The 20355-nt window shown below is 41.0% G+C and overlaps 1 protein-coding gene and 1 non-coding gene across 2 annotated transcripts; both read left to right on the top strand.

Moving 5' to 3' along the window:
* Positions 1–2382: 2382 nt before the first annotated feature.
* LOC116889580 lies at positions 2383–2486 on the top strand. Its single transcript, XR_004386496.1, has one exon. It is a non-coding gene; the product is annotated as a U6 spliceosomal RNA (small nuclear RNA).
* A 1335-nt stretch (positions 2487–3821) lies between these two features.
* On the top strand, positions 3822–19129 carry Tnmd (tenomodulin). The gene is given in 8 exon segments (XM_032890217.1): positions 3822–3870; positions 4040–4127; positions 4129–4162; positions 12620–12760; positions 12976–13077; positions 16195–16348; positions 18279–18445; positions 18757–19129. Coding segments are annotated over 8 exon segments (945 nt in total). The 3' UTR covers positions 18967–19129.
* The last annotated feature ends 1226 nt before the right edge of the window (positions 19130–20355 follow it).

The following is a 20355-nucleotide window of genomic DNA, read 5'->3' on the forward strand; positions in this document are numbered from 1 at the left end:
GTTGGGTAATTGGCATTTAATTCTCCCAGTGGAGGTCTTCAGCTTGCTAGATGGGCACATAAGTCTGAAGCTTCAAGGGAGCAGCCTAGAAGAAAGGTATAGATTTGAGACTTGTCTAAGACATGGGTTCTCAACCTTCCTAATGCTGTGACTCTTTCATACAGTCCTTTGTGTTGTGGTGACCACTAAACATAAAATTTAATTTTGTTGCTACTTCATCATTGTAATTTTGCTACTGTTATGAATTGTGATGCACATGTCTGATATACAACCCAAAAGGGGATGAAACCCACGTGTTGAGGAAAACTGGTCTCAGCTAAGGTTTTGGCAGTGAGTGTAGAAGTCCTCTTCAGTGAGGGAAGACCGTCTATTGAAGGGTGTGAGAATTTAAAGTATCTAATACCTGGTGACTAAGCAAATAAAATGAACAATAAAAGGTGAGGTGACTGTAAGACAAGCTTGTGGTTTCTGGCGTGAAGACTGAGTTACTGCTCCACTGGTATGGCTCAAGCTGAGTCACTTCAGATTTCATACAGCAAAGTCTTAATTCCCAGTGTCTTAGAATTTGACTGTGTTTGAAAATATGGTCCTCAAAAGAGTAACTAAAGTGAGATAACATTGTGTAGCTGCCCCTTTATTCAATGTGACTGCTATCCTTATAAGAAGAGATCGGGAGCCTGCTGTGATAGTTCACATCGTTAATTCCAGCACTAGGAAGGCACAGACAGGTATATCTCTATGAATAAGGAAGCTAGCCAGGGCTACATAGTGAGACCCTGGAGTGACAGGGGTGGGCAGAGGAAGGAGGGGAAACTAGATTACAACTCCTCCCAAAATACAAAGGCACCATGTAGCCAACACGATAACCACCCAGAAACAAAAGAAAGACAGCTCAAGAAACAAATATGGGTGGCCCTGAGGCTGCCGGAAGAGAAAGCACCCAAGTACCCCATGCACACTTCCATGAATGAAATTGTGATGGAGGAAACAGGAAAGAGGACCACCTAGGTAGAGAGAGAGAGAGAGAGAGAGAGAGAGAGAGAGAGAGAGAGAGAAGCCAAGTGGTTCTCGCACTGTGGACAGAGGTGGAAATGGAGACACAACAATGGTGAGGAAGCGATGGATGTGGGGAGCCTGAGCAACCACCTGGGGCGACGGTGATATTTGGGCCCCAGCTGCAGCTGAGAGCCATGGTTCTGCTGTATCTGGGGTCTGGATCATTGTCTGTGGCCTGAGTTATTGCCACAGTCTATGTGGGCATCAGTGGTTTGGGCTGCTACTTGAGACCATGTGGGTGTCAGAGGGCTGTGCTGCCACCAGGGGACATACTGATCTGAGTGACCTGTGCTGCCACCTGTGAGGCCATGGTGACATCAAGACCCATGCTGTCACCAGGGGCCATGTCTGAGTTCATGCTACTATCTCAGCTATGAGCTACGTTGATGTCCAAGGCCAATGTTACTACTAAAGGCCATGCGGATGTCCCTGACCTAAGGCCATATTGATTTCCAAGCACTATGATGAGCTGTGACTCCCCAATCACCCTGGAGATGAGCTGGCCCCACCCTTCACCTGCCCTGTAGTGGTGTGGGGACTGGAGAGATGCAGCACACATACACACACACACACACACACACACACACACACACATCTGCAGCAGGGAGGTGAGCTGGCCCACAGTGCTGAGAGTTGGAGAGATGGCACGCCCGTTGCCTAGGCAAAACAAGAGAGTTGGTTCTGGTGGCACAGGCATAGAGAGTTGGTAGGCTGACCAACTAAGCTTCCAACTAGGCCCAGATCCAGGGCTCTGAATTGGCCCACCCCAACATCCATCCCATCTATGACCTTCGGAAGCATACGAATGGGTCAGTCCTGCAGATCCCAAGCTGTGGGATCTCCATGACACAGGGCAACAGTGGGATGTCTAAGAAGGGTCCCAGGGAGGATCAAGCATTGGTGCTGTGGCAGAAGCCAGAAGCCTTGAACCAGACCAATGAACATTTGCAAGTAAAACCGTATGAGCAAAAGGCTGTACTGTGTGACACACTGTGACATACCATGACTTCCAGAATGAGATAGGTTTTGGGGGGAAGGTAGTTTTTGTTTTCTTTTGTCGGGGAGGTTGCAAAGGAAAGGGGTGGATATGAAGGGATGGGGCGTTGAGTGGGATTGGGGTACATGATAAGAAATACACTAAGAATAAAAAATTTAATTGAAAAATGAGACAAACAAATATGGAACAGGTGAAGAAACTGAGAAGCAGAGGAGATAGAAGTTATATACATCATCTCCAGTGAACAGCCACTCACAAAAGAAAAATCAGTTTCTCCCATGGAGTCTCACTGGATACATAAAACCACATTTAAAGAGCATGCCCCGTTCTTGCTTCCGCAGCACATGTAACTAAAATTGGAACGATACAGAGAAGATTAGCATGGCCTTTGCGTAAGGATGACACGCAAATTCGTGAACTGTTCCATATTTTATCAATTGGATCAAAAACAAAAACAAAAACAAAAACAAAAACAACAAAAAAAGAGCATGCCCCATGCCCAGCAGTAGCTGGCCAACCTAAAATGAACTCAATGGTATTTTGGCAGATTTTTTTTATTTGCCTGTCTGTTTTCTTAAGACAGGTAAGGTAGGGGAGATAGGAAGGATCTGGAGATGAGATGAGGAAACTGGGACAAAACTAAATAAAATGCATAATAAAAGGAAAAGAAAAGGAGAAAAGAAACAAACCAAAGCTGCACAGCATCTTGATCATGGACTGTATCCCAGAAATGTGGACATTTATTTTTTCAAGAATAAGTTTTTTATATTCAAGTCAGTGATTCTGCTGTGCTTTGTTATGGTAGGCTGAAAACTAACTGTAATCACCAATCAAAGATTAGGTTAGTAAAAAAGAAAGTAAGTTAGGGAAGTAAGTGTTAAAAAAGGAAAGGTTTGATAGTTAACATACTGGTTTGCAATGTCTGAGTTACACCCAGATACAGATGCATGAGATGCTCAAATGGCTTTGAAAGTAAAAGACAGAACTGGGTTACAGGCACAGAATTGAATCACATTTAACTATAGAAGTGATATATTATTAACTCCAGGACTGAATCGATCATTTAAGCAGTATATGTTAAAGTAAGGAAACATGAGAAACATCATAAATACCAATGAGGGACCAACTACAGAAGAAAAAACTAATCACAGAGATGGAGATGAAGAGAGAAAGCTCACAATTGCTCTTCATTTTATCCTGGTTTCAATTATAATTCGTCAAATAAACGTTGGTCTTGGCATTCAGAATACTTTCACATAGCGAGACATGCTATCTTATTCCTTTCTGACTCTCCAGCACCCAGGAAAGTCCCTGATACTTGATATCCCTGCAATAAATACTTGTTTAATTGCATGGAAACGAAATTAGAACTTTGTTCCCCTCTTTTCGCCCTGTTTGCTTATTTCTGGAGTGTGCAGCATGTATTGCCACTGGTATTTTAAGTTCATAGTGAAAAATCATTTCAGTGTGTCCTGGGCTTGATCCCCTTCCAGCCCAACCCTCAGGACAATAGTTTTCATTATAACCTTCTGTCTTTGCCATTCTGGATGGAATTCTGTGCACAGAAGTTATATACATATATGGGTATATCTATGTAACAAATCGTAGCACGGGAGCCCCCTGGGCTCCCTCCGGCTCTGGTATGACATATTTGAGCCATATAAATTCAGCTTCTCCTCTGGCATCTGTTAGCCGACTCACTTGCAACTCCACCTCAGGTGGTCTCTCAGTCCTCTCCAAACAAGAAAAACTGTGTGGCACTGGAACCATGGCAAAGAATCCTCCAGAGGACTATGGGGCTGTCATTCTAAATGTAAGATTCATTCGCATTCATTTTTTCCCTTTTGGGCCTTGAAGCATGGTTTTGCAGATTTATCGTGTGCCAAGTAGACATTAGAAAGTCAAAAGTAAAGGGACTTTGAGATTATGAAACTTGCTCCTATTGAGGGTTTATTACATTGTTTAAATCCTTTCTATTTCTTTTGTGGGCTCTGAAATCTAGGAAATATATAAATCACTGAAGGATTTGTGGACTAGTGTTCAGTATCCTGGCCTTAACTCTAATTGTCCTGTTTTAGAACCAAACACTTCTGGCGAGTATCAAGAAAGGTAAGTATTTGAACTTATCCAGTGTTTTCTTTTTCTGGGTTTGATTGAATTCCATTAAGGATTAACATAAAATTAATTTAAATGAAAAGTCTTTTTGTCCTCTTTTTATTCATGTGGGGCATAGGAAATGAAATCAAGTTCCTTTCATTTGCTTATTTAGATGAGGGGAAATTGTCTTCTACATTTTAGTTAGTAGTGACGGGAGATAAATTGACCCACTCCTTTATGGTTGACTTTAAGGAGTTAAATCTCCTGGAAGCTTTTCTTTTTATGTAAGAAAGAAAAAAAAATACTTTCCATCTTTCTTTCCATTATCTGGGCAGAAAGTGATGGAAAAGTAACCAGACAGTCACATAAGAAGAAACCACCCGGAATGGCAGTGAATGACTTTCAGTGATTATGTTCTCACTTAACACATCTGCTGTGAGGACAGGCAGCAAGCTCCTGTCCTTTTCAAGGAAGCGATTCTCATACCTGAGTTCTGAATTATTAGTTACTTAACCAGAAGATCTAGAGCCTTTCGTCTCCTCAGCAGTCACAACCATTGTCCCAGGGAGATACTAATGGCACAGGTAGATACAAGGAGCTCTAAGTCATTAATCACAGGTATGTCAAAGAAACTTCTGACACTGAGGACATTTGGTGAAACTTGGTTGCCATTGTAATCTGCATTCTCGTGCTACCATGTTATTGTTATTTCTGAGCTTGTGTGCAGTGGACACGTTTACGTGTGACCCACAAAAAAATTGTAGTCTTTTCTTGCTAGCAATTAACATTTGAATGAAAATGAGATGAGCTACAAACCCATGAAGACAGGTTTCTGGCTTTGCCATTATTCTTCTCTATTTGTAGGTCACTGTCGTTGCTGCAGCTCCTGCAGGTGTTGTAGTTAATTTTTTGTCATGAGATACTCATTTCTACTTGGTAGCAGATGTAGAAAAGAAAAGGCAGGCAGAGATCCTGTAGGGAGAATGAGACCAGAAGAAAATGGTTTGGCATGGACCATTAGGAGCCAAAGGTGCAATAGGAGCAAAGAGTTCATGGGGAAAGACAGACAAAGGGGGAGAAAAAGAGAGTAAGCTGGCTAAGTGTCTGACAGAAAACCCAAAAAGTAAGGCATAGCCACCCTGGGACTCCCTACTTCTGCTGCAATACCTGTTTGTATTTAGTCTCAAAGGATACCTTATAAAGTTTAAGTGGGAGGGAGAGCAAACAAACCTACTTCTTTGTTTCCCTTTTTATTTACATCATGTTCCAGAAAGGTTTTCAGGCATCACCTACTCCTATTAGCCCACCCCCACTGCCCTGCTGCTTTTGAACTATTTACTGTTCAGATGTCTTTCTAGGGAAGCCAACTATGTTAAGGTTAGCAAGGTGTGCAAAGAAACCACCATCAGAAAATGAATCGAGAGCCAACATTCATTCCAGCACAATTACTTACTTCCAGTACCACTTAGCTAATTCCGAAAGTGATATGCTACCCCAAAAGTTGAATCAGTGGTTCTCTTGGAAATTGCATGAGGACCATAATTATATACAGAACCATAAATCATTTTAGTTGCTGCAAATATAATTCCTTCTCTGGATGTGGTAAGGAGCTAATCTTCTTGACCATTCATAGATACCTGTCTGAAGAAAGCATAGCCTTTCCTATTTTCTTGTATTCACTGGCAGTATAAATGTCATTCTAACAGTATTAATGTGTTTTTCTAATCTTACAATGGCATTTGCCTCAGTGCGGTAATAAATGCCTAGGGAGTGACTCAGGAGATCTTGCCTTTATCTTGTAAGAATTCACACTCCCTAGCTGAGTTCATGATCTCCCATATCTTCCAATTATGCTACCTTTGTTTCCAATTTCTGTTCTTTTAAATATTATTTTCAAAAAGTAATTCTGTCATTCCTGAAGCCAAACAAAAAATTCAGGCGGTGCATACATGAAAAAGGTGGGATGTGCTATTGATTAAAGTTTATTCTAAAAGAAAAACAAATCAAAGTGCTCATGAAGTAATTCATCTTAAGATATATAATTTTCACCAAAAGGAGTGTAAATGAGGGATCAAAGTTATTATGAAAAAGTGCAGATAAAACACATTACCTATCTCCCAGGATAAGTTTTTCTACCATGAACAAGTACTGTTTATTTTCTATTCCAATAATAAATTGCAATATAAGTATTTTTCTTACATAAGTCCTGGACTTCACTACAAAATCAGGTTGGGATCACTGTAAATCTGGAGAGCAGGTAGCAGCATGCATTCTTTATCACTCAACTACTACCTTCTAAGTCCTAGGCAAGCAGCTTGGGAGGCTAGCCATGTACCTCCTAGAAACTAAGACTCTGACTAGACCTGTATCTGAGCAGTTAAGAATCCAGGGAAAATAAAAAGTAGTCAGATTAGTCTGGGAAGAATATTTCCAGAGGAAAACGATCCAAGCATCTTGTACAAATTTAAGACTCTCTCTGCTTAAAAGTATGGGGTGGAATGAAAGGCTGCTTAACAAAGTAAAAAGTCCCATGGTCTTCTGGACTTTTCTTTAGGTGCTTGTGGAATTTGAGAGGATTGTGTAGCCTTTGGTAGAGAGGGAACTATTGATGCTTTTCTGTTCCATGCTTGGAGTGATACCTTTGTTGTCCTGGAGCTTCTCTAAGCTGCTCTTCCAGCCCCCACAACACTCCTTGTTTTCTCTTTCAACATCTGTTTATAATAAACAGTGTTTATTTAACATCCTACATCTGGTGTTGACATTTCCATGCTACTAAGTCTTTCTCTTCCCTCCTACTTTCATATGCACAAAAGATCCAGACTCCTGATCTCAAAGGAAGTAAGCAATATTTGACTCCTAGTATACCTTAATCACACGTCATGTGAGTACACACAGACACACAGACACACAGACACACAGACACACACAGACACACACACACACACACATCCAGGAGAAATATAAGTCAAAATTATTGAGTGAGCCGCTGTACTTTTATCCAGGCCCCAGGCTTCCTGAGCCACAGGCATACCTAGGAGATTTGAAGAGATTTGAGGAAAGCCAAGATCATAAGGCTCTGTGTTCAGCTTTCCTAACCAAGCAGGAGAAACATATTCAGTTCCAGAGATTTCGCAAGGGCACCATATTGAGGATCCACTTCTAAGCAATAACTTCCTTAAGATCTATGAAGTAGACTTACTGGGGGAAAAACATGCTTACTCAAAGCTCCCTGTGTTCCACATTGAACTTGAAAGAATTAGAAGCCAATTCCTCCAACTAATCAAAGCAACATGGAAAAACAAACCAAAGAACTGTGTTTCTTAAACCATCAGTTATAAACACAGCACATATTTTATTTTATTCTTCAAAACATTTGTGGAATGAGACATAAACATAATGAGTTATGTGAAAGAAATGTTATGTGCTTCTCTGCCAGACATCAGAGCTATGTGGTGATTTTTAGTGCTGCTGGGAGATGGTCACCCACTCCCCAACAATCAGCATATTCTTGGAGACGCTCCTTCAAGTTCCATATTCTAGTTGAATGAGATGAGAGGTCATGGGTCATGAAGATAAGAGAGCATCCTGCCCATGCAACCCCAATTGCAGAAGACCACTGAAACAGTCTCATTTATGTTTCACATCCAAGATCAATCATTCTGGGCTGAAACTCCTTTGCACAAAGGAAACTCTTCCTTGCCAAGTGTGAGCCCAGCTTTCCTTGTGACTTTTTTTTTTTAACTACCAGCATTAGCTCCAGACCAAGTCTCTTAAGTCATCTTTAAGCACACAGGGGACAACTTTTCTCTCTAGATTGCCTAGGCATCTAACACAACACTGTGACAGTTGAAACAAGGAATGGGAGAAGCATTTAAAACCTCAAGGGAAAAGCTGGAGATGTAGCTGGAATCTCTTAAGCAGGGAACTGAGTTTCACCAGATGCCACCACATCAGCATTTTGGGAAAGAAGGCATCTCTTCGTTTTCTTTTCTTTGCAAGATTCAAATTTTACCTTTGTATGACAATCCTTAATGGGCCAGTTGTTACTTTAGACTATTCATGGATAGCCCTTACAATTTCTATGAAGCTAGATTCCGAGTGCTATGAATATTTACCCCTTATTCCTAAGGCAGTATTTGTTTAACTGAGTACTTTATAAGCAACTGTTGCCTTCAAGTAGAACTATCATGAGTGGCTGAAATGGAGAAGCTCAGGCGATCAACAGGTAGTTGCAGTTCACCAAGCAACTGGACAGGGACCAGACCAAAAGTGAGAAAAAATGGATTTGCCAACAACCCAACATTGCAACTAGAGAGGGGATACAGACAGGGACTAAACCTTTAAAGACACTCAGTAACTTCTCCAAAGTCACACAACTTGTAGGTGAAAGAACTAACATTAAAACTAGAATATTTCTGGGAATTCTTTCCTGATCTCCAACTGAATTTGGGAATTAGAGAGAGGATTGTGGATACAAGAAAACTTCTCTAGTATCTCAATTTGGTAGGTGGAAGAAATGGCCTTTTCTTTCTTTCTTTCTTCCTTTCTTTCTTTCTTTCTCTCTTTCTTTCTTTCTCTCTTTCTTTCTTTCTCTCTTTCTTTCTTTCTCTCTTTCTTTCTTGTCTTTCTTCCTTTCTTCCTTCCTTCTTTCCTTCCTTTTAAAAAGGAATGTCTGGCTGCTTATGCCAATTTTTTCAGGGCTGAGAACTGGTGATTGAAGATGCAGAAGTCCAACTATGCATAAGAAATAATCTGTCAGCACTGTGTTGGTGGAGAAATACCCAGAGGACCTTTAATTCTCGCAGGCTAGATTGGTAATAATATGGTACAGTGCTTTCCCTTCTCTTTCCTTTCTGCCAGCCTAACACCTGCTAGCCAGCTATTCTGAGCATGTATTTCATCTTTGGAGAGTGTACCTCATAAACAGACAGTAAAGGATGAAGGTGGAAAAAAAAGAGCAGCTAGATTAATCACAGCTTTCAGAAAAACAAACCTAAGCCAAATGTCCTCAAATCCCTGTCAGGACAGGGTACAGCTACTTGCCCCCAAACAGATCCATCACACTAAGGTGTGAGTCAGCTTTACTCTTTATAAACCTTTCTTTTCTGGTCTCACAGACTGTCACCAACAGAAACAAGAAAACAGGGGAAAGTGTTCCTATTGCAGGAGGAAGTCAGGGCTTATTGGCTACCCAAATGGAAGATTTAACTGGACTGAGGACAGAGTTCCTGGACAGGGAATAAAAATGGATTTGTATTTCCCCCATACTTTGTCAGTGCCATCTTTGTACACATTGCCATACCCCCCATTATCCCATTGGCCTCTATGTCCTATTCCAGCCCTCATAAGGCTAGTAAGAACCCATTTGGATTGTGTTGGAAGCCTCGAGCACCCCTCCCCATATCTCTTGCTCCTGGTATCACAGTACCTAAAATGCACCACTACAGCCCCATTCCTTTGAGTGAAGCATTGCACTCCATTTTTCAAATTGGCAAATGTATTCTCCGTTGCTAATAATTAAATGTAAAATCATTTGTCAGATCGGTTTCTTCTCTTCCATAAGATCCCTAAAGCCCTGGCAGATTCCTAGTTGTCTAGACAGGAGACAAGGGGACAGATGGAAATGAAAGGCATGGAAAAAAGGCTATGAGGATGCAAAGTGGACAGGGTATGGAGATACCAGAAAAGGGGCTCATCCATTTGCCAATTTGGCAAGGGCCCATTCCATGTCACATGCTGTCCTTGCTCTCCTGGAATAAAGCTAAGTTGGGGGCAAAGTCTGGGGAGAGATGCATGGGCCCAATCACACCTTTCTAAGGTCAGCCATCCTGTCTCTGCTTTAGTTTGTTCCTGGACAGGGCAAAGCCATTTAATTCTTCATCTTCAACTGGGGAGCCCAGGATCTTAGTAGACAGCAAAGTCCTTCTGATGCCAAAGGCATGAGCTCAGTCGTCATATGGGCCAGTGAAGCTTGCATAGCCATTACCCAAGCAGTGAGCTCCACGGGGACCTGAGTGAGACAGTATGTCTGGATTTACTCAAAGCCATCCCCACACAGTCCAAAGTAAGTCGCTGGCATCATCCTCCTAGACAAAGGACAGTCTGTTTCAAAAGGACACCTTTGATAGCAGAATTCCATCTGGGTGAATATGTAGCTCCCTACTGCTGCACCCTCCCACACACTAAGGATTCAAACACAAATGAAGTCATTCTGATCTCTCTGTTTAAGAAGCTACCATTGCTAATACAAAATCAACATGATGATTAATAGGTACAATTAACACGGATGCCTCTTCCCTTACCAAACAACAAACAAACAAACAAACAAACGAAAACCCAATTCTTTGCAGAAATGTTGAAAATAATGAAGATCTGCTGAGCTTGGCAGTTTCCAATAGTGCTCATCCAGAAAGGTGTCCAAGTAAAGTGCATTGCCAACAGTGCAGGAAAAGTCATTCCACAGAAGTACACTGAAATTTTAAATGTCACCAGCACAGTCCCATAGTCTTCTACTGATGATTGAAAATGCAGTCTGTATTTTCTCTTTCTCTTGCCCAGGTAGGCCACAGTCCAATATCCCTAGTCTCTAACCCAATTTTTCCATGCAATAATCCATCAGTGGTGCTACTGATGAAACAAACACCCCAGTCCAGCCCCTGGTGGCTAGCACTGTCAACATTTGTCTCCACAATGGATAGTATTTCTAACGAAACTGCCCCCTATTGGGAAACCTGACAAGGCTGTGTCTGAAGTGGATGCCTCTGTCCTCTGCTTAAGTCAGCCAACTGACTGAGAGCTTTTTTTGCCATACCTAGAAGTTTCTCTTCTCTAGCTGGCACCAAAGCTGAAACTGAGAGGATATTTAGAAGCAGAAGCAAATAACAAGCCTAAAGGAGTTTTCTACCTGTTACAACAAAGACTGCCCTTCCCAACTTAACTGTGCAGTTGCTGGAAAGTTCTCAATACTCTTTTCCTTTCCTTTAAAAAAAAATACCTTGCCAATTCTACAATACATTCCTTGGGAAACATGAGAGTGTACCACTGATAACAATACTTATTCAACAAATAATCACTGTTCATGTCTAAGTTACTCCAGGGCATGGGGAGGTAAAATGGCTTTGCCTCTGTTTTTCTTTTCAGTGGCTCCATGAGACTTTTCATGCTTGAAGTAACACTTGTTTCTACAAACCCATCCAACTTGTTCTTCTATTTGAGCTGGGAAATTTTTGACCAGGTTAAACTAACATGCTGTCACGCACATCAGCAGACACTAAAAACAACCCAACCCAATGGAAACTGAAGGAGGAGGGTGCCACTAGGAACTGTGTTATTAGAAAGCAACACTGGCTCCGAAGGCAACTTGCTTCTTCAGAAGGACAAGCGAATGTGCAGAAACCTAACAGGGAAAGGCCTCCGGGCCACCGGGAGACACCCAGGCTTGCAAATGGCACCATCAACTCCAGCATGCTTTACCATAGAGATCAGACTCCTCCAGAGTTCAGATTGGATTCTAGCCCCAAATATGTCCCAAGTTATAAGTTGCATGATCAATCCTGAAATAGAATATATCATGTGACTGGGCCTCTTGGTCCGTGGTGAGAGAATTATCTCTTTTAGAGAGCAGAAGGAAGTTTGGGGATTTGTTTCAGCCACTCAAGAAAGGCTTGATAAACAGCCTTTCAGAAGCACTCTCCTTGGAAGGTTCTGTTAATTTATGGCACTTTACCCTGTCACCAAAGGCTATCTATCCAGAGGGATCTACAGAAGTTGAAAACACTAGAATCACGTTTTAAAAACCTAACTCAGCAATAACTTGAGTGGGAATTTTATCCTATAAAGTAGAAGGCTAAGGGAAGGCAGGTGACTGCTAGATTTTTAACGAAGAGATATAAATCGGTATAGGATAAGTCTATGGGTTAATATTGGCCAATAACATCTTGAGGTTCTAAAAAGGGCAAACAATACTGTTGGGACACTACTAAAATCTGGATATGGGAATAGAGAGTAATGCCTAACCACTCTAAATGGTTTCACATCTCTTTCTAGGACCTAATGGATTTCGTGGAAAGGATGGGGAGAGTAATCACAGAACACTTAGAAAAGGAAACAGCATAGGCTTGAGGTGATCTCTAGGCTTAACACAAGGGGAAAATACTTTACAGGCTGCTTTGCAGACTATCATTTGCTCCTTAGCCAAGATTGCCAATAAAACCATTGGGATGCTTCATAATTAGTTCAGCTGTTTGGCTTAAATACAAAACACTGACTCTGAAGGGATTCCCTGAGCACCACAAAGCACCCCATTTTAATCCCAAGTTTTAGAGACTGTCCAATGGTAAGATGCTGAGATAGCCCCTCAGTGCGAAGGTTCTGAAGAGAGAAGATGGCTCAGGTATTTACCCAGTGAAAGCATTTTATGAAGGGCACTCAGACTATGTTAGAGCTTGTTTCTCTTCCTCTGCTCCCCAGACCTATGACATGGAGCACACTTTCTACAGCAATGGCGAGAAGAAGAAGATTTCCATGGAAATTGATCCCATAACCAGAACAGAAATATTCAGAAGTGGAAATGGCACTGATGAAACATTGGAAGTCCATGACTTTAAAAACGTGAGTTGACTGTTTCCCCTGAAGTTTTTCCCTTAAAATACTACAATAATTGCATCGCGTTAAAAAAAAATAGCCTTTAACCTTCATTTAATTTACAAGGAAGCTTTCCCTTGGAATTCAAACTTTGCTAGGCTGGGGCTCTGATAGGTCATGGGACTCATTAATTGAAACAAGCACAGGAAATTAATTGTATTATTGTTGTGTTTGTTTTATAGGGATACACTGGCATCTACTTTGTAGGTCTTCAAAAATGCTTTATTAAAACTCAAATCAAAGTGATTCCTGAATTTTCTGAACCAGAAGAGGAAATAGATGAGGTATGTGAGTGAGAACAATGATCGTACTAAAAGGTATCATTCACTGGCCGGTCACTGGACTAGATGTTCTCTTCTCATGAAATCCTCAGTCTTGTAAATAGGATTATTATGATTATTGTTATCCCCATTGTCAGATATAGGATCTGGGATTTAGGACCAAAGAGTGACTTGCTGAAAGTACACAGCTAGTGAGTAGCAGATTGAGGTCTTAAACTGAGACCTATTAAGAAAATGACGTTTGTGGTTTGGGGTATAACACTATACTTTTATACCCGAATACCTATAAAAAATACTTTTTGTTCCTGAACCAATAATTTCTGGTGAGAGGAATTAATCAGAGGAACAAAAGTAATCATGAGTATGAGAAAAACTTGAAGAAAATGAGTCCAGGGATGGAGAGATGGCTCAGGGATTCTAAGTTCAATTCCCAGTACTCATCTGTCAGCTCACAGCTGTCTGCAACTCCAGCTCCAGGGCTATCCACCACATCTGGCCTTCAGAGGCAACTTCATTCTTATGCACATGTATATCCCAACAAAGATACTCATGCATACCCAAAACTAAAATTATAATAAAAACAGGGGCTGGAGAGCTCGCTCAGAGACTAAGAGTACTAACTGTTCCAGAGGACCCAAGTTATCAATTCTCAGCCCTCATATGGTGGCTCACAACCATCTGTAACTCTAGTTACAGAAGATCCAATGCCTTCTTCTGGTAAAGCATATATATATATATATATATATATATATATATATATATAAATTTTAAAATTAAATAATTAAAAGAAATTGTGTTTTAGGTGGGAAATTGGTCCCAAGGCTACAAGAGGATCATTTCCGTCATGCTCCAAATGTTCACCTACCTTAAAGGTTTCTGTTTGTTTCCCTTACCATGCTTAATAATCCAAAGTTCTCCTCAGAAGAAAAAAAAAGGCAAAAATGTCAACCTAAGATGGATTCTCTGGATCCACTAAACTAAAAAGACTAAGCCCCTGCTCCAATTAGTGAATGAATGATCTCAGGAAGCCATGGGAGAAGAGTTATCACCCACCTAAAGTACACCAATCCTCACTGTCCTTGAGGTTCTTTGGGGTTCATTTAGTTTGGTTTTGTGTTTAAAATTGGAAAATCGAAGGTGGGACTATGGCGGTGGCAAAATGGGTTCTATAGACATTGGAGACTCATTCTCTTCTTGATCCCAAGTTCTTTTTCATGACCTTCTAACTGGTTCCATACATGTTTATCTTCGCCTTTTCCTTGTCTTTTATGGGAAGTGCTGGGGGATTACATTATTTCCCCTCACCCAAGACTCCCCAGAGCTGTTGTTAGTTCCCATGTCACTGTTCTCCCTGTGCCTAGAAAAGTTACAGACCCCCTACTCCTAGAATTGCCAATCAGAAGAAGAAAGTGTCTCCAGAGGGGATGCTTTGCTGCTGAGGCCTATGGTAGTGAGAGATTTTGTAGAGTTTCATTTTGTTTCTAATACGCTTATATTAGATGCTTGTGAAAAATGGATTGATTTCCAAGAAATTAGGAAGTGGTATGGAAGCAATGATAACGTGAAAGAAGATTGGGATTTAACGGGTACCACAGAGCTAGAGAGAAGAGTCAGCAGGTGAAGGCACCCATAGCCAAGCCTCATGATCCAAGTTCAATTCCCAGGATCTGCATAAAAGAAGGAGAACTAGTTCCTACAGGGCTGTCCTCTGTCCTCCACACGTGCACTGTCATATGGACCCTGCTTCCCCAACACACAATAGATAAACATATTTTAGAAAGCAACTACATAAAAAATCATCTGAAAATGTTTACAGAAAACATTTCCTGTTTCTGTACAGACAGGCAGCAATGAGAGCCTAAAGCTATATATAATAGGATTGTTCTGGAGTGATGTAGGAACGAAGGCCCATATCTTCACTGGGCCCTAATGGTTTTTTCTTCTGTTAATTTGGTAAGATCTTTAAAATCATCCACATATTCACCTCATGATAGTAAAATCATCCCGTCTCCAAGAAAACAGAATGTCACACTACAGGTCTCTTTTAATGCAACAAAAGTTTGTGGTTGGAAAATTGCAAAAGCCCTCTTACTCTGGACTTCCCTCAGCACGGTGTCCAGGGTGTGCACCTGGAAAACATGCAGAGTCAGTATCTAAATAGCCCCGAGTTTGCTAACAATGCTAGGGAACACATCAACCTCATTTCCTGCAATCCCTTTCAATGTGTTCCAAGGTCTTTACAGACTCAAGGGCGAAAGGGCCAGGACTTGAAAGTTGTGAATGGTTCAGAGAAAAATTACACAATGACATATTTAAGTGAATAAATAAACACACTGAAAATTTGAAAAGCCAGGAAGAAACAAAAGAGGGGAGGAAAAGGCTCTATGAAGAACAGGAGTATAGCGATGAAACTGCTTTGACAAGTTGATAAGAACTGGGTATTCTAGGCAACTACTGCCGGCACTAGAAAGGGAAGAGAAGGTATTTTTAACAAAACTGCAAAGTGCTGTGAACCAGAGCCCTGTGTGAGATAAACGTTAAGCATCTAGAATGAATGGGATTAATGAGTTGACTTTCCATAAGCGGAAGACTTTAAAATAGGGAAAGCCAGATTTCTTGTAAATCTAAGATGATAGGTTAATTTAACAGATCTTACTAGTTTGAATTATGAGAGGATTTTTGTTTTTCTTTTTGTTTTGCTTTGTTTTTTTCCATCTTGAGGTGAAATCCTGGGTCCAGCCTTAGCTACACTACTAAACCATGGCAAGTATTGGCCCATTTAAAGGGGAGACATATAAATCACTCATAGTACAAGCTCAAATGAAAGCTTATGTGGCCCAGGGAGTGCCCAGAACACCATGAAAAGCCTTTCAAGGAAAATGATGGCAGGTGAAGCCCTTATTTTAGTGAGTAGCCTTGCAGCCAGACCCAGAAGGAAAGGATCGGTCGTTAGCTCTTCTGTGTGCACCTACTGCCGGCATGACACGGAGATAGCTCATGAGCAACCAGCCATAGCATTGCAACCCAGGCTCAAAACATCCTGGGTTTCAGTACTCGTATCATCGAACTGGCCCCACTATTCTTCCACAATCCCAAGTCCAACCTACTTTCTTCTTTCAGAATGAAGAAATTACTACAACGTTCTTTGAACAGTCAGTGATTTGGGTTCCTGCAGAAAAGCCTATTGAAAACAGAGACTTCCTGAAAAATTCTAAAATTCTGGAGATTTGCGACAATGTGACTATGTACTGGATCAATCCCACTCTAATAGCAGGTGTGGTCTCCTGTCCCCAGTCTGTTCCTTCCAACGATGGTAACATGCTAGTCATAGTGGTACACATCTGTATTCCCAGTACCCAGGAGTCTGAGGCAGGAAGATGTTGAGTTCAAGGCCAATCTAAGCTACAGAGCAATATGCTATCTCAAAAAATAAAAAAAAAAAGGAAAAGAAAAAAAAGAAGATTGTAACAGGTTAATGTTTCCAGCATTGAGAGAGCACATTTCTATGAAAACAAATGATCAGTTTATACCTTCTTGGAAGAAACTGTATATGCTGACTGTGGTGAAGAGGGAAGTTTTCACAGCCAAGTTATAAATCAGATAAATTAATGCTGACAGGCTTTTAAAATATCTCAGGAAAGGTAACACCACCGTAATGTGACCAGTGATAGCAGAAAGCTAATCTATCTTTCTTTGTACATCTATATTCATTGCAGCAGGGATACCAGACTATTTCTCAAAACCACAGTGGGCCCAACCCAAGAACTGGAGAGAGTAGAGACCAAACAAGTACACGACTGTCTCAAGAATTCTCATGTCAAATGGCATTCTACCCCAGAATTAAGGACAATCCTGTTTGTGTGGTGTGTGGTGTGTGGTGTGGGGTGTGTGTGTGGGGTGTGTGTGTGTGTGTTTGTGTGTGTGTGTGTGGTGTGTGGTATATGTGGTGTGTTTGTGAGTGTGTGTGTTTGTGTTTGTGGTGTGTGGTATGTGGTGTGTGTGTGTGAGTTTGTGAGTGTGTGTGTGTGTTTGTGGTGTGTGGTATGTGGTGTGTGTGTGTGTTTGTGAGTGTCTGTGTGTGTGTGTGTGTGTGTGTGTGTGTGTGTAAGGGATCACTATAAATGGGATAGAAGGTTAGAGGTCCAGAGCAGAAAAGTACAACCTTCAATTTGGGAAGATGAAGGTCCCTAGACACATTATTCTGTCTAGGTGTCACAGACTTGGGCCTCCCTCATCTTGCACAAAGACTACTATATTATTCAAGGCAGCACAGTCCCAAGAATGCAAGCCTCTATTAGAATTATTTGGAGTTGTTTATTTTGTGCTTTTTTGCTGTTATTGTTATTTTTAAAGGTGACAAATGCAATCTGGTATCCTGGACTTGGATGCTGCAAAACAAAGAACAAGGATGAAAATATCGATGCCTAATCTGTAGCTTAATTAATAGCAATGAACCAATGCTTACTTATTAGTTTTGACAGTTGGACCACAGTTGTATAAGATAACAAGAAAAGGAGTGAAAAAATATGCGGGAACATATACTTTCAGCAAGTCTTCCACAGACCTAAGTTGAAAATAAATGAGACATGGGGTGGGGAGAAGGGGGGCAGTGCTGGAGAGATTTCTCACTGGTTAAACACACTGGTTGTTCTTGCAGAGGACCAGGATTCAATTCCCAGTGCCCATTTAGTGATTCACAACCATTTTCAACTCCAGTTCTAGGTTATCTGATACTTAGGGTTATTCTGCCCTCTGTGGACACTATATGTGTATGGTGCACAGACATACATGCTGGGCAAAACATCTATATATGAAAAAAACATAAACTAAAAAATTGAGAAACAAAAGAGAATTGATGGGAAGACAACTAATACCAAATCAAATCAGACAATCAAGAAATATTTTGGATCACTAGCAGCTAAAAATAATTGAGGGAGACGGAAGTCCCTTGTCTTGTCAATTGATTCTATTACTAAGAAAAGGAGTAAATGTTTGATGCCAAACAAGCAATGAAGTTGGTGAGAAGCCAAATAGTTTCTAAACCTATCCACTTAAACAGCTAGGAAATGCAGCCCATGTGTGCCTAAATTATCCCAGTCAAAGGGCAGACAAAAATAGCTCTCCTTAACTTCTGTCCTCCTTAACCCTCCTCTCGGAAATGCTTGCAAAGTGATGGCATCCCAATTTTGTATTTCTTATCCTAGTTTCAGAATTACAGGACTTTGAGGAGGATGGTGAAGATCTTCACTTTCCTACCAGCGAAAAAAAAGGGATTGACCAGAATGAGCAATGGGTGGTCCCACAAGTGAAGGTGGAGAAGACCCGCCACACCAGACAAGCAAGCGAGGAAGACCTTCCTGTTAATGACTATGTGAGTGCTGTCCGCTGCACTCATGTTAGGGCAGCAACAAAAGAGCTCTCATAAAACTTACTACCTCCCAAAACACTTGGGAAAATTATCACAGATTTAACAAATACTTAAGAAACTCAGACTCTCCAGGGAGTGTGCTCAAAACCAATTTTGATGGCATGGCAACATCTCCATGATTTGGCTAAGACATTTAATGTCTCATCAACCACCACCACCACCCCCAACTCAGAGTCACATAGTCTGCTCTTGCTTGGCAGGACCTCCTCCTAAAGAGTTCTCCATCCAACACTGTCTTCTTCTTCTTCTTTCAGACTGAAAATGGAATCGAATTTGATCCCATGCTGGATGAGAGAGGTTACTGTTGTATTTACTGTCGTCGAGGCAACCGCTACTGCCGCAGGGTCTGTGAACCTTTACTAGGCTACTACCCATACCCCTACTGCTACCAAGGAGGTCGAGTCATCTGTCGTGTCATCATGCCTTGCAACTGGTGGGTGGCCCGCATGCTTGGGAGAGTCTAATAGGAAGTTTGAGTTCAAATGCTTAACCTTCTGTTAGCCAACATATAATTAATGCATGCTACTCCATGAATTTCTGCATTTGCCTCCAAGTAGCCTATCCTCCAGAATTATTTGTAGGATATTCCTCTCTTCGTGTTCTAATAAACTTCTACATCATCATCAATGGCCTTGTTGCTGCTGAACACAATGGGGAAGTGTTTGCTGAGAATACTCCTGGCAATTGGAATGGACTAGACCTGCCTAAGATAGATGGCAAAAATGCCAGTTTGAACTACATCACCAGGCTTGGGTAGAGCATAATAGTTCCTAAATCCCCTATTTTTACTGTGCTGTTTTGACAAAATAAAAATGAAGGGGTGATGGCAAAATGTCCCCAGAAGCAATGAGGAAAAGCATAAACTCGTGTGCATAGTCTCAGTGCTTAATTACCTGAAAGGCATGCTGTGGGCTTCAGAGTCTCTCAAGCTGCTCGTCAGGCAGTGAGTCACAGCAGGCCAACACTTCAATATCCTAACTGCTCCGACTCAGCAAAGGAGAAAGCTAACTTAGCAAAAGGGGTCCTGGATTTCCCTCAACTTTGGACAAATTTAACATTTTAGAACCTCCATACCTGACTTTTCTTTAACATCAGTATCTGGCTCCATAATGTTCCAAGGCAATTTTCTGAAATATAAAAACCCATAAATAAAACCCACAGAAACAGACATACAAAATTACTGGGGTGAAAAATCAAATGGGCTTTTTCTTCCCAGACTACAGGGAACTAGCCATTTGCTACTTAAAACTGTAAGACCTAGTTCCCAATTACCCCATCTTTTCCTTAGGAATAGGAAAGAGTACAAAAGTGAAAGAAAAGAAAACTGGTTAAAAGGTAATGTTAACTTTGATGTCCCTGCAAGGTCAAGTTTCAAAATTCATGCTCTGCCAATCTGTCACACCCCTTATAGTTTCATTTGAAGATAACAGCCTCCATTGCTCAACTAAACATTATTGTGTCATGACAATAACTGTCCGGAAATTTCCATCAAATAAAACCCTCACCTGGTTCACTTCTGTGGACCAGGAAGTCAATTCTCCCACTTCCCCATTGAGAAAATACATAGAAACAGCTATGACCAAGACTGACTTAGGATTAGCAAGTTACTAATTAATAGCATACATGCTTTGCTTAAGGCTGTTAATAGTCACAAAATGAAAGTACAATCAAATATATCTAACAATGTTCCCTCTATTATTAATTACTTAAAAGGCCCCAGACTTTTTTGGATTACTCCAGTTATAATAGGAATTAATTTATGTTTGAAATAGAAAAATGTGAAAGATGAGATCAATTTGAGGCTGTATGAACTTAGTGATGTTAGCTATCATTTTTTTAAAAATAACTTACTC

This window comes from Rattus rattus, chromosome X (assembly GCF_011064425.1).
Source record: "Rattus rattus isolate New Zealand chromosome X, Rrattus_CSIRO_v1, whole genome shotgun sequence".
Lineage (NCBI taxonomy): Eukaryota > Metazoa > Chordata > Mammalia > Rodentia > Muridae > Rattus > Rattus rattus.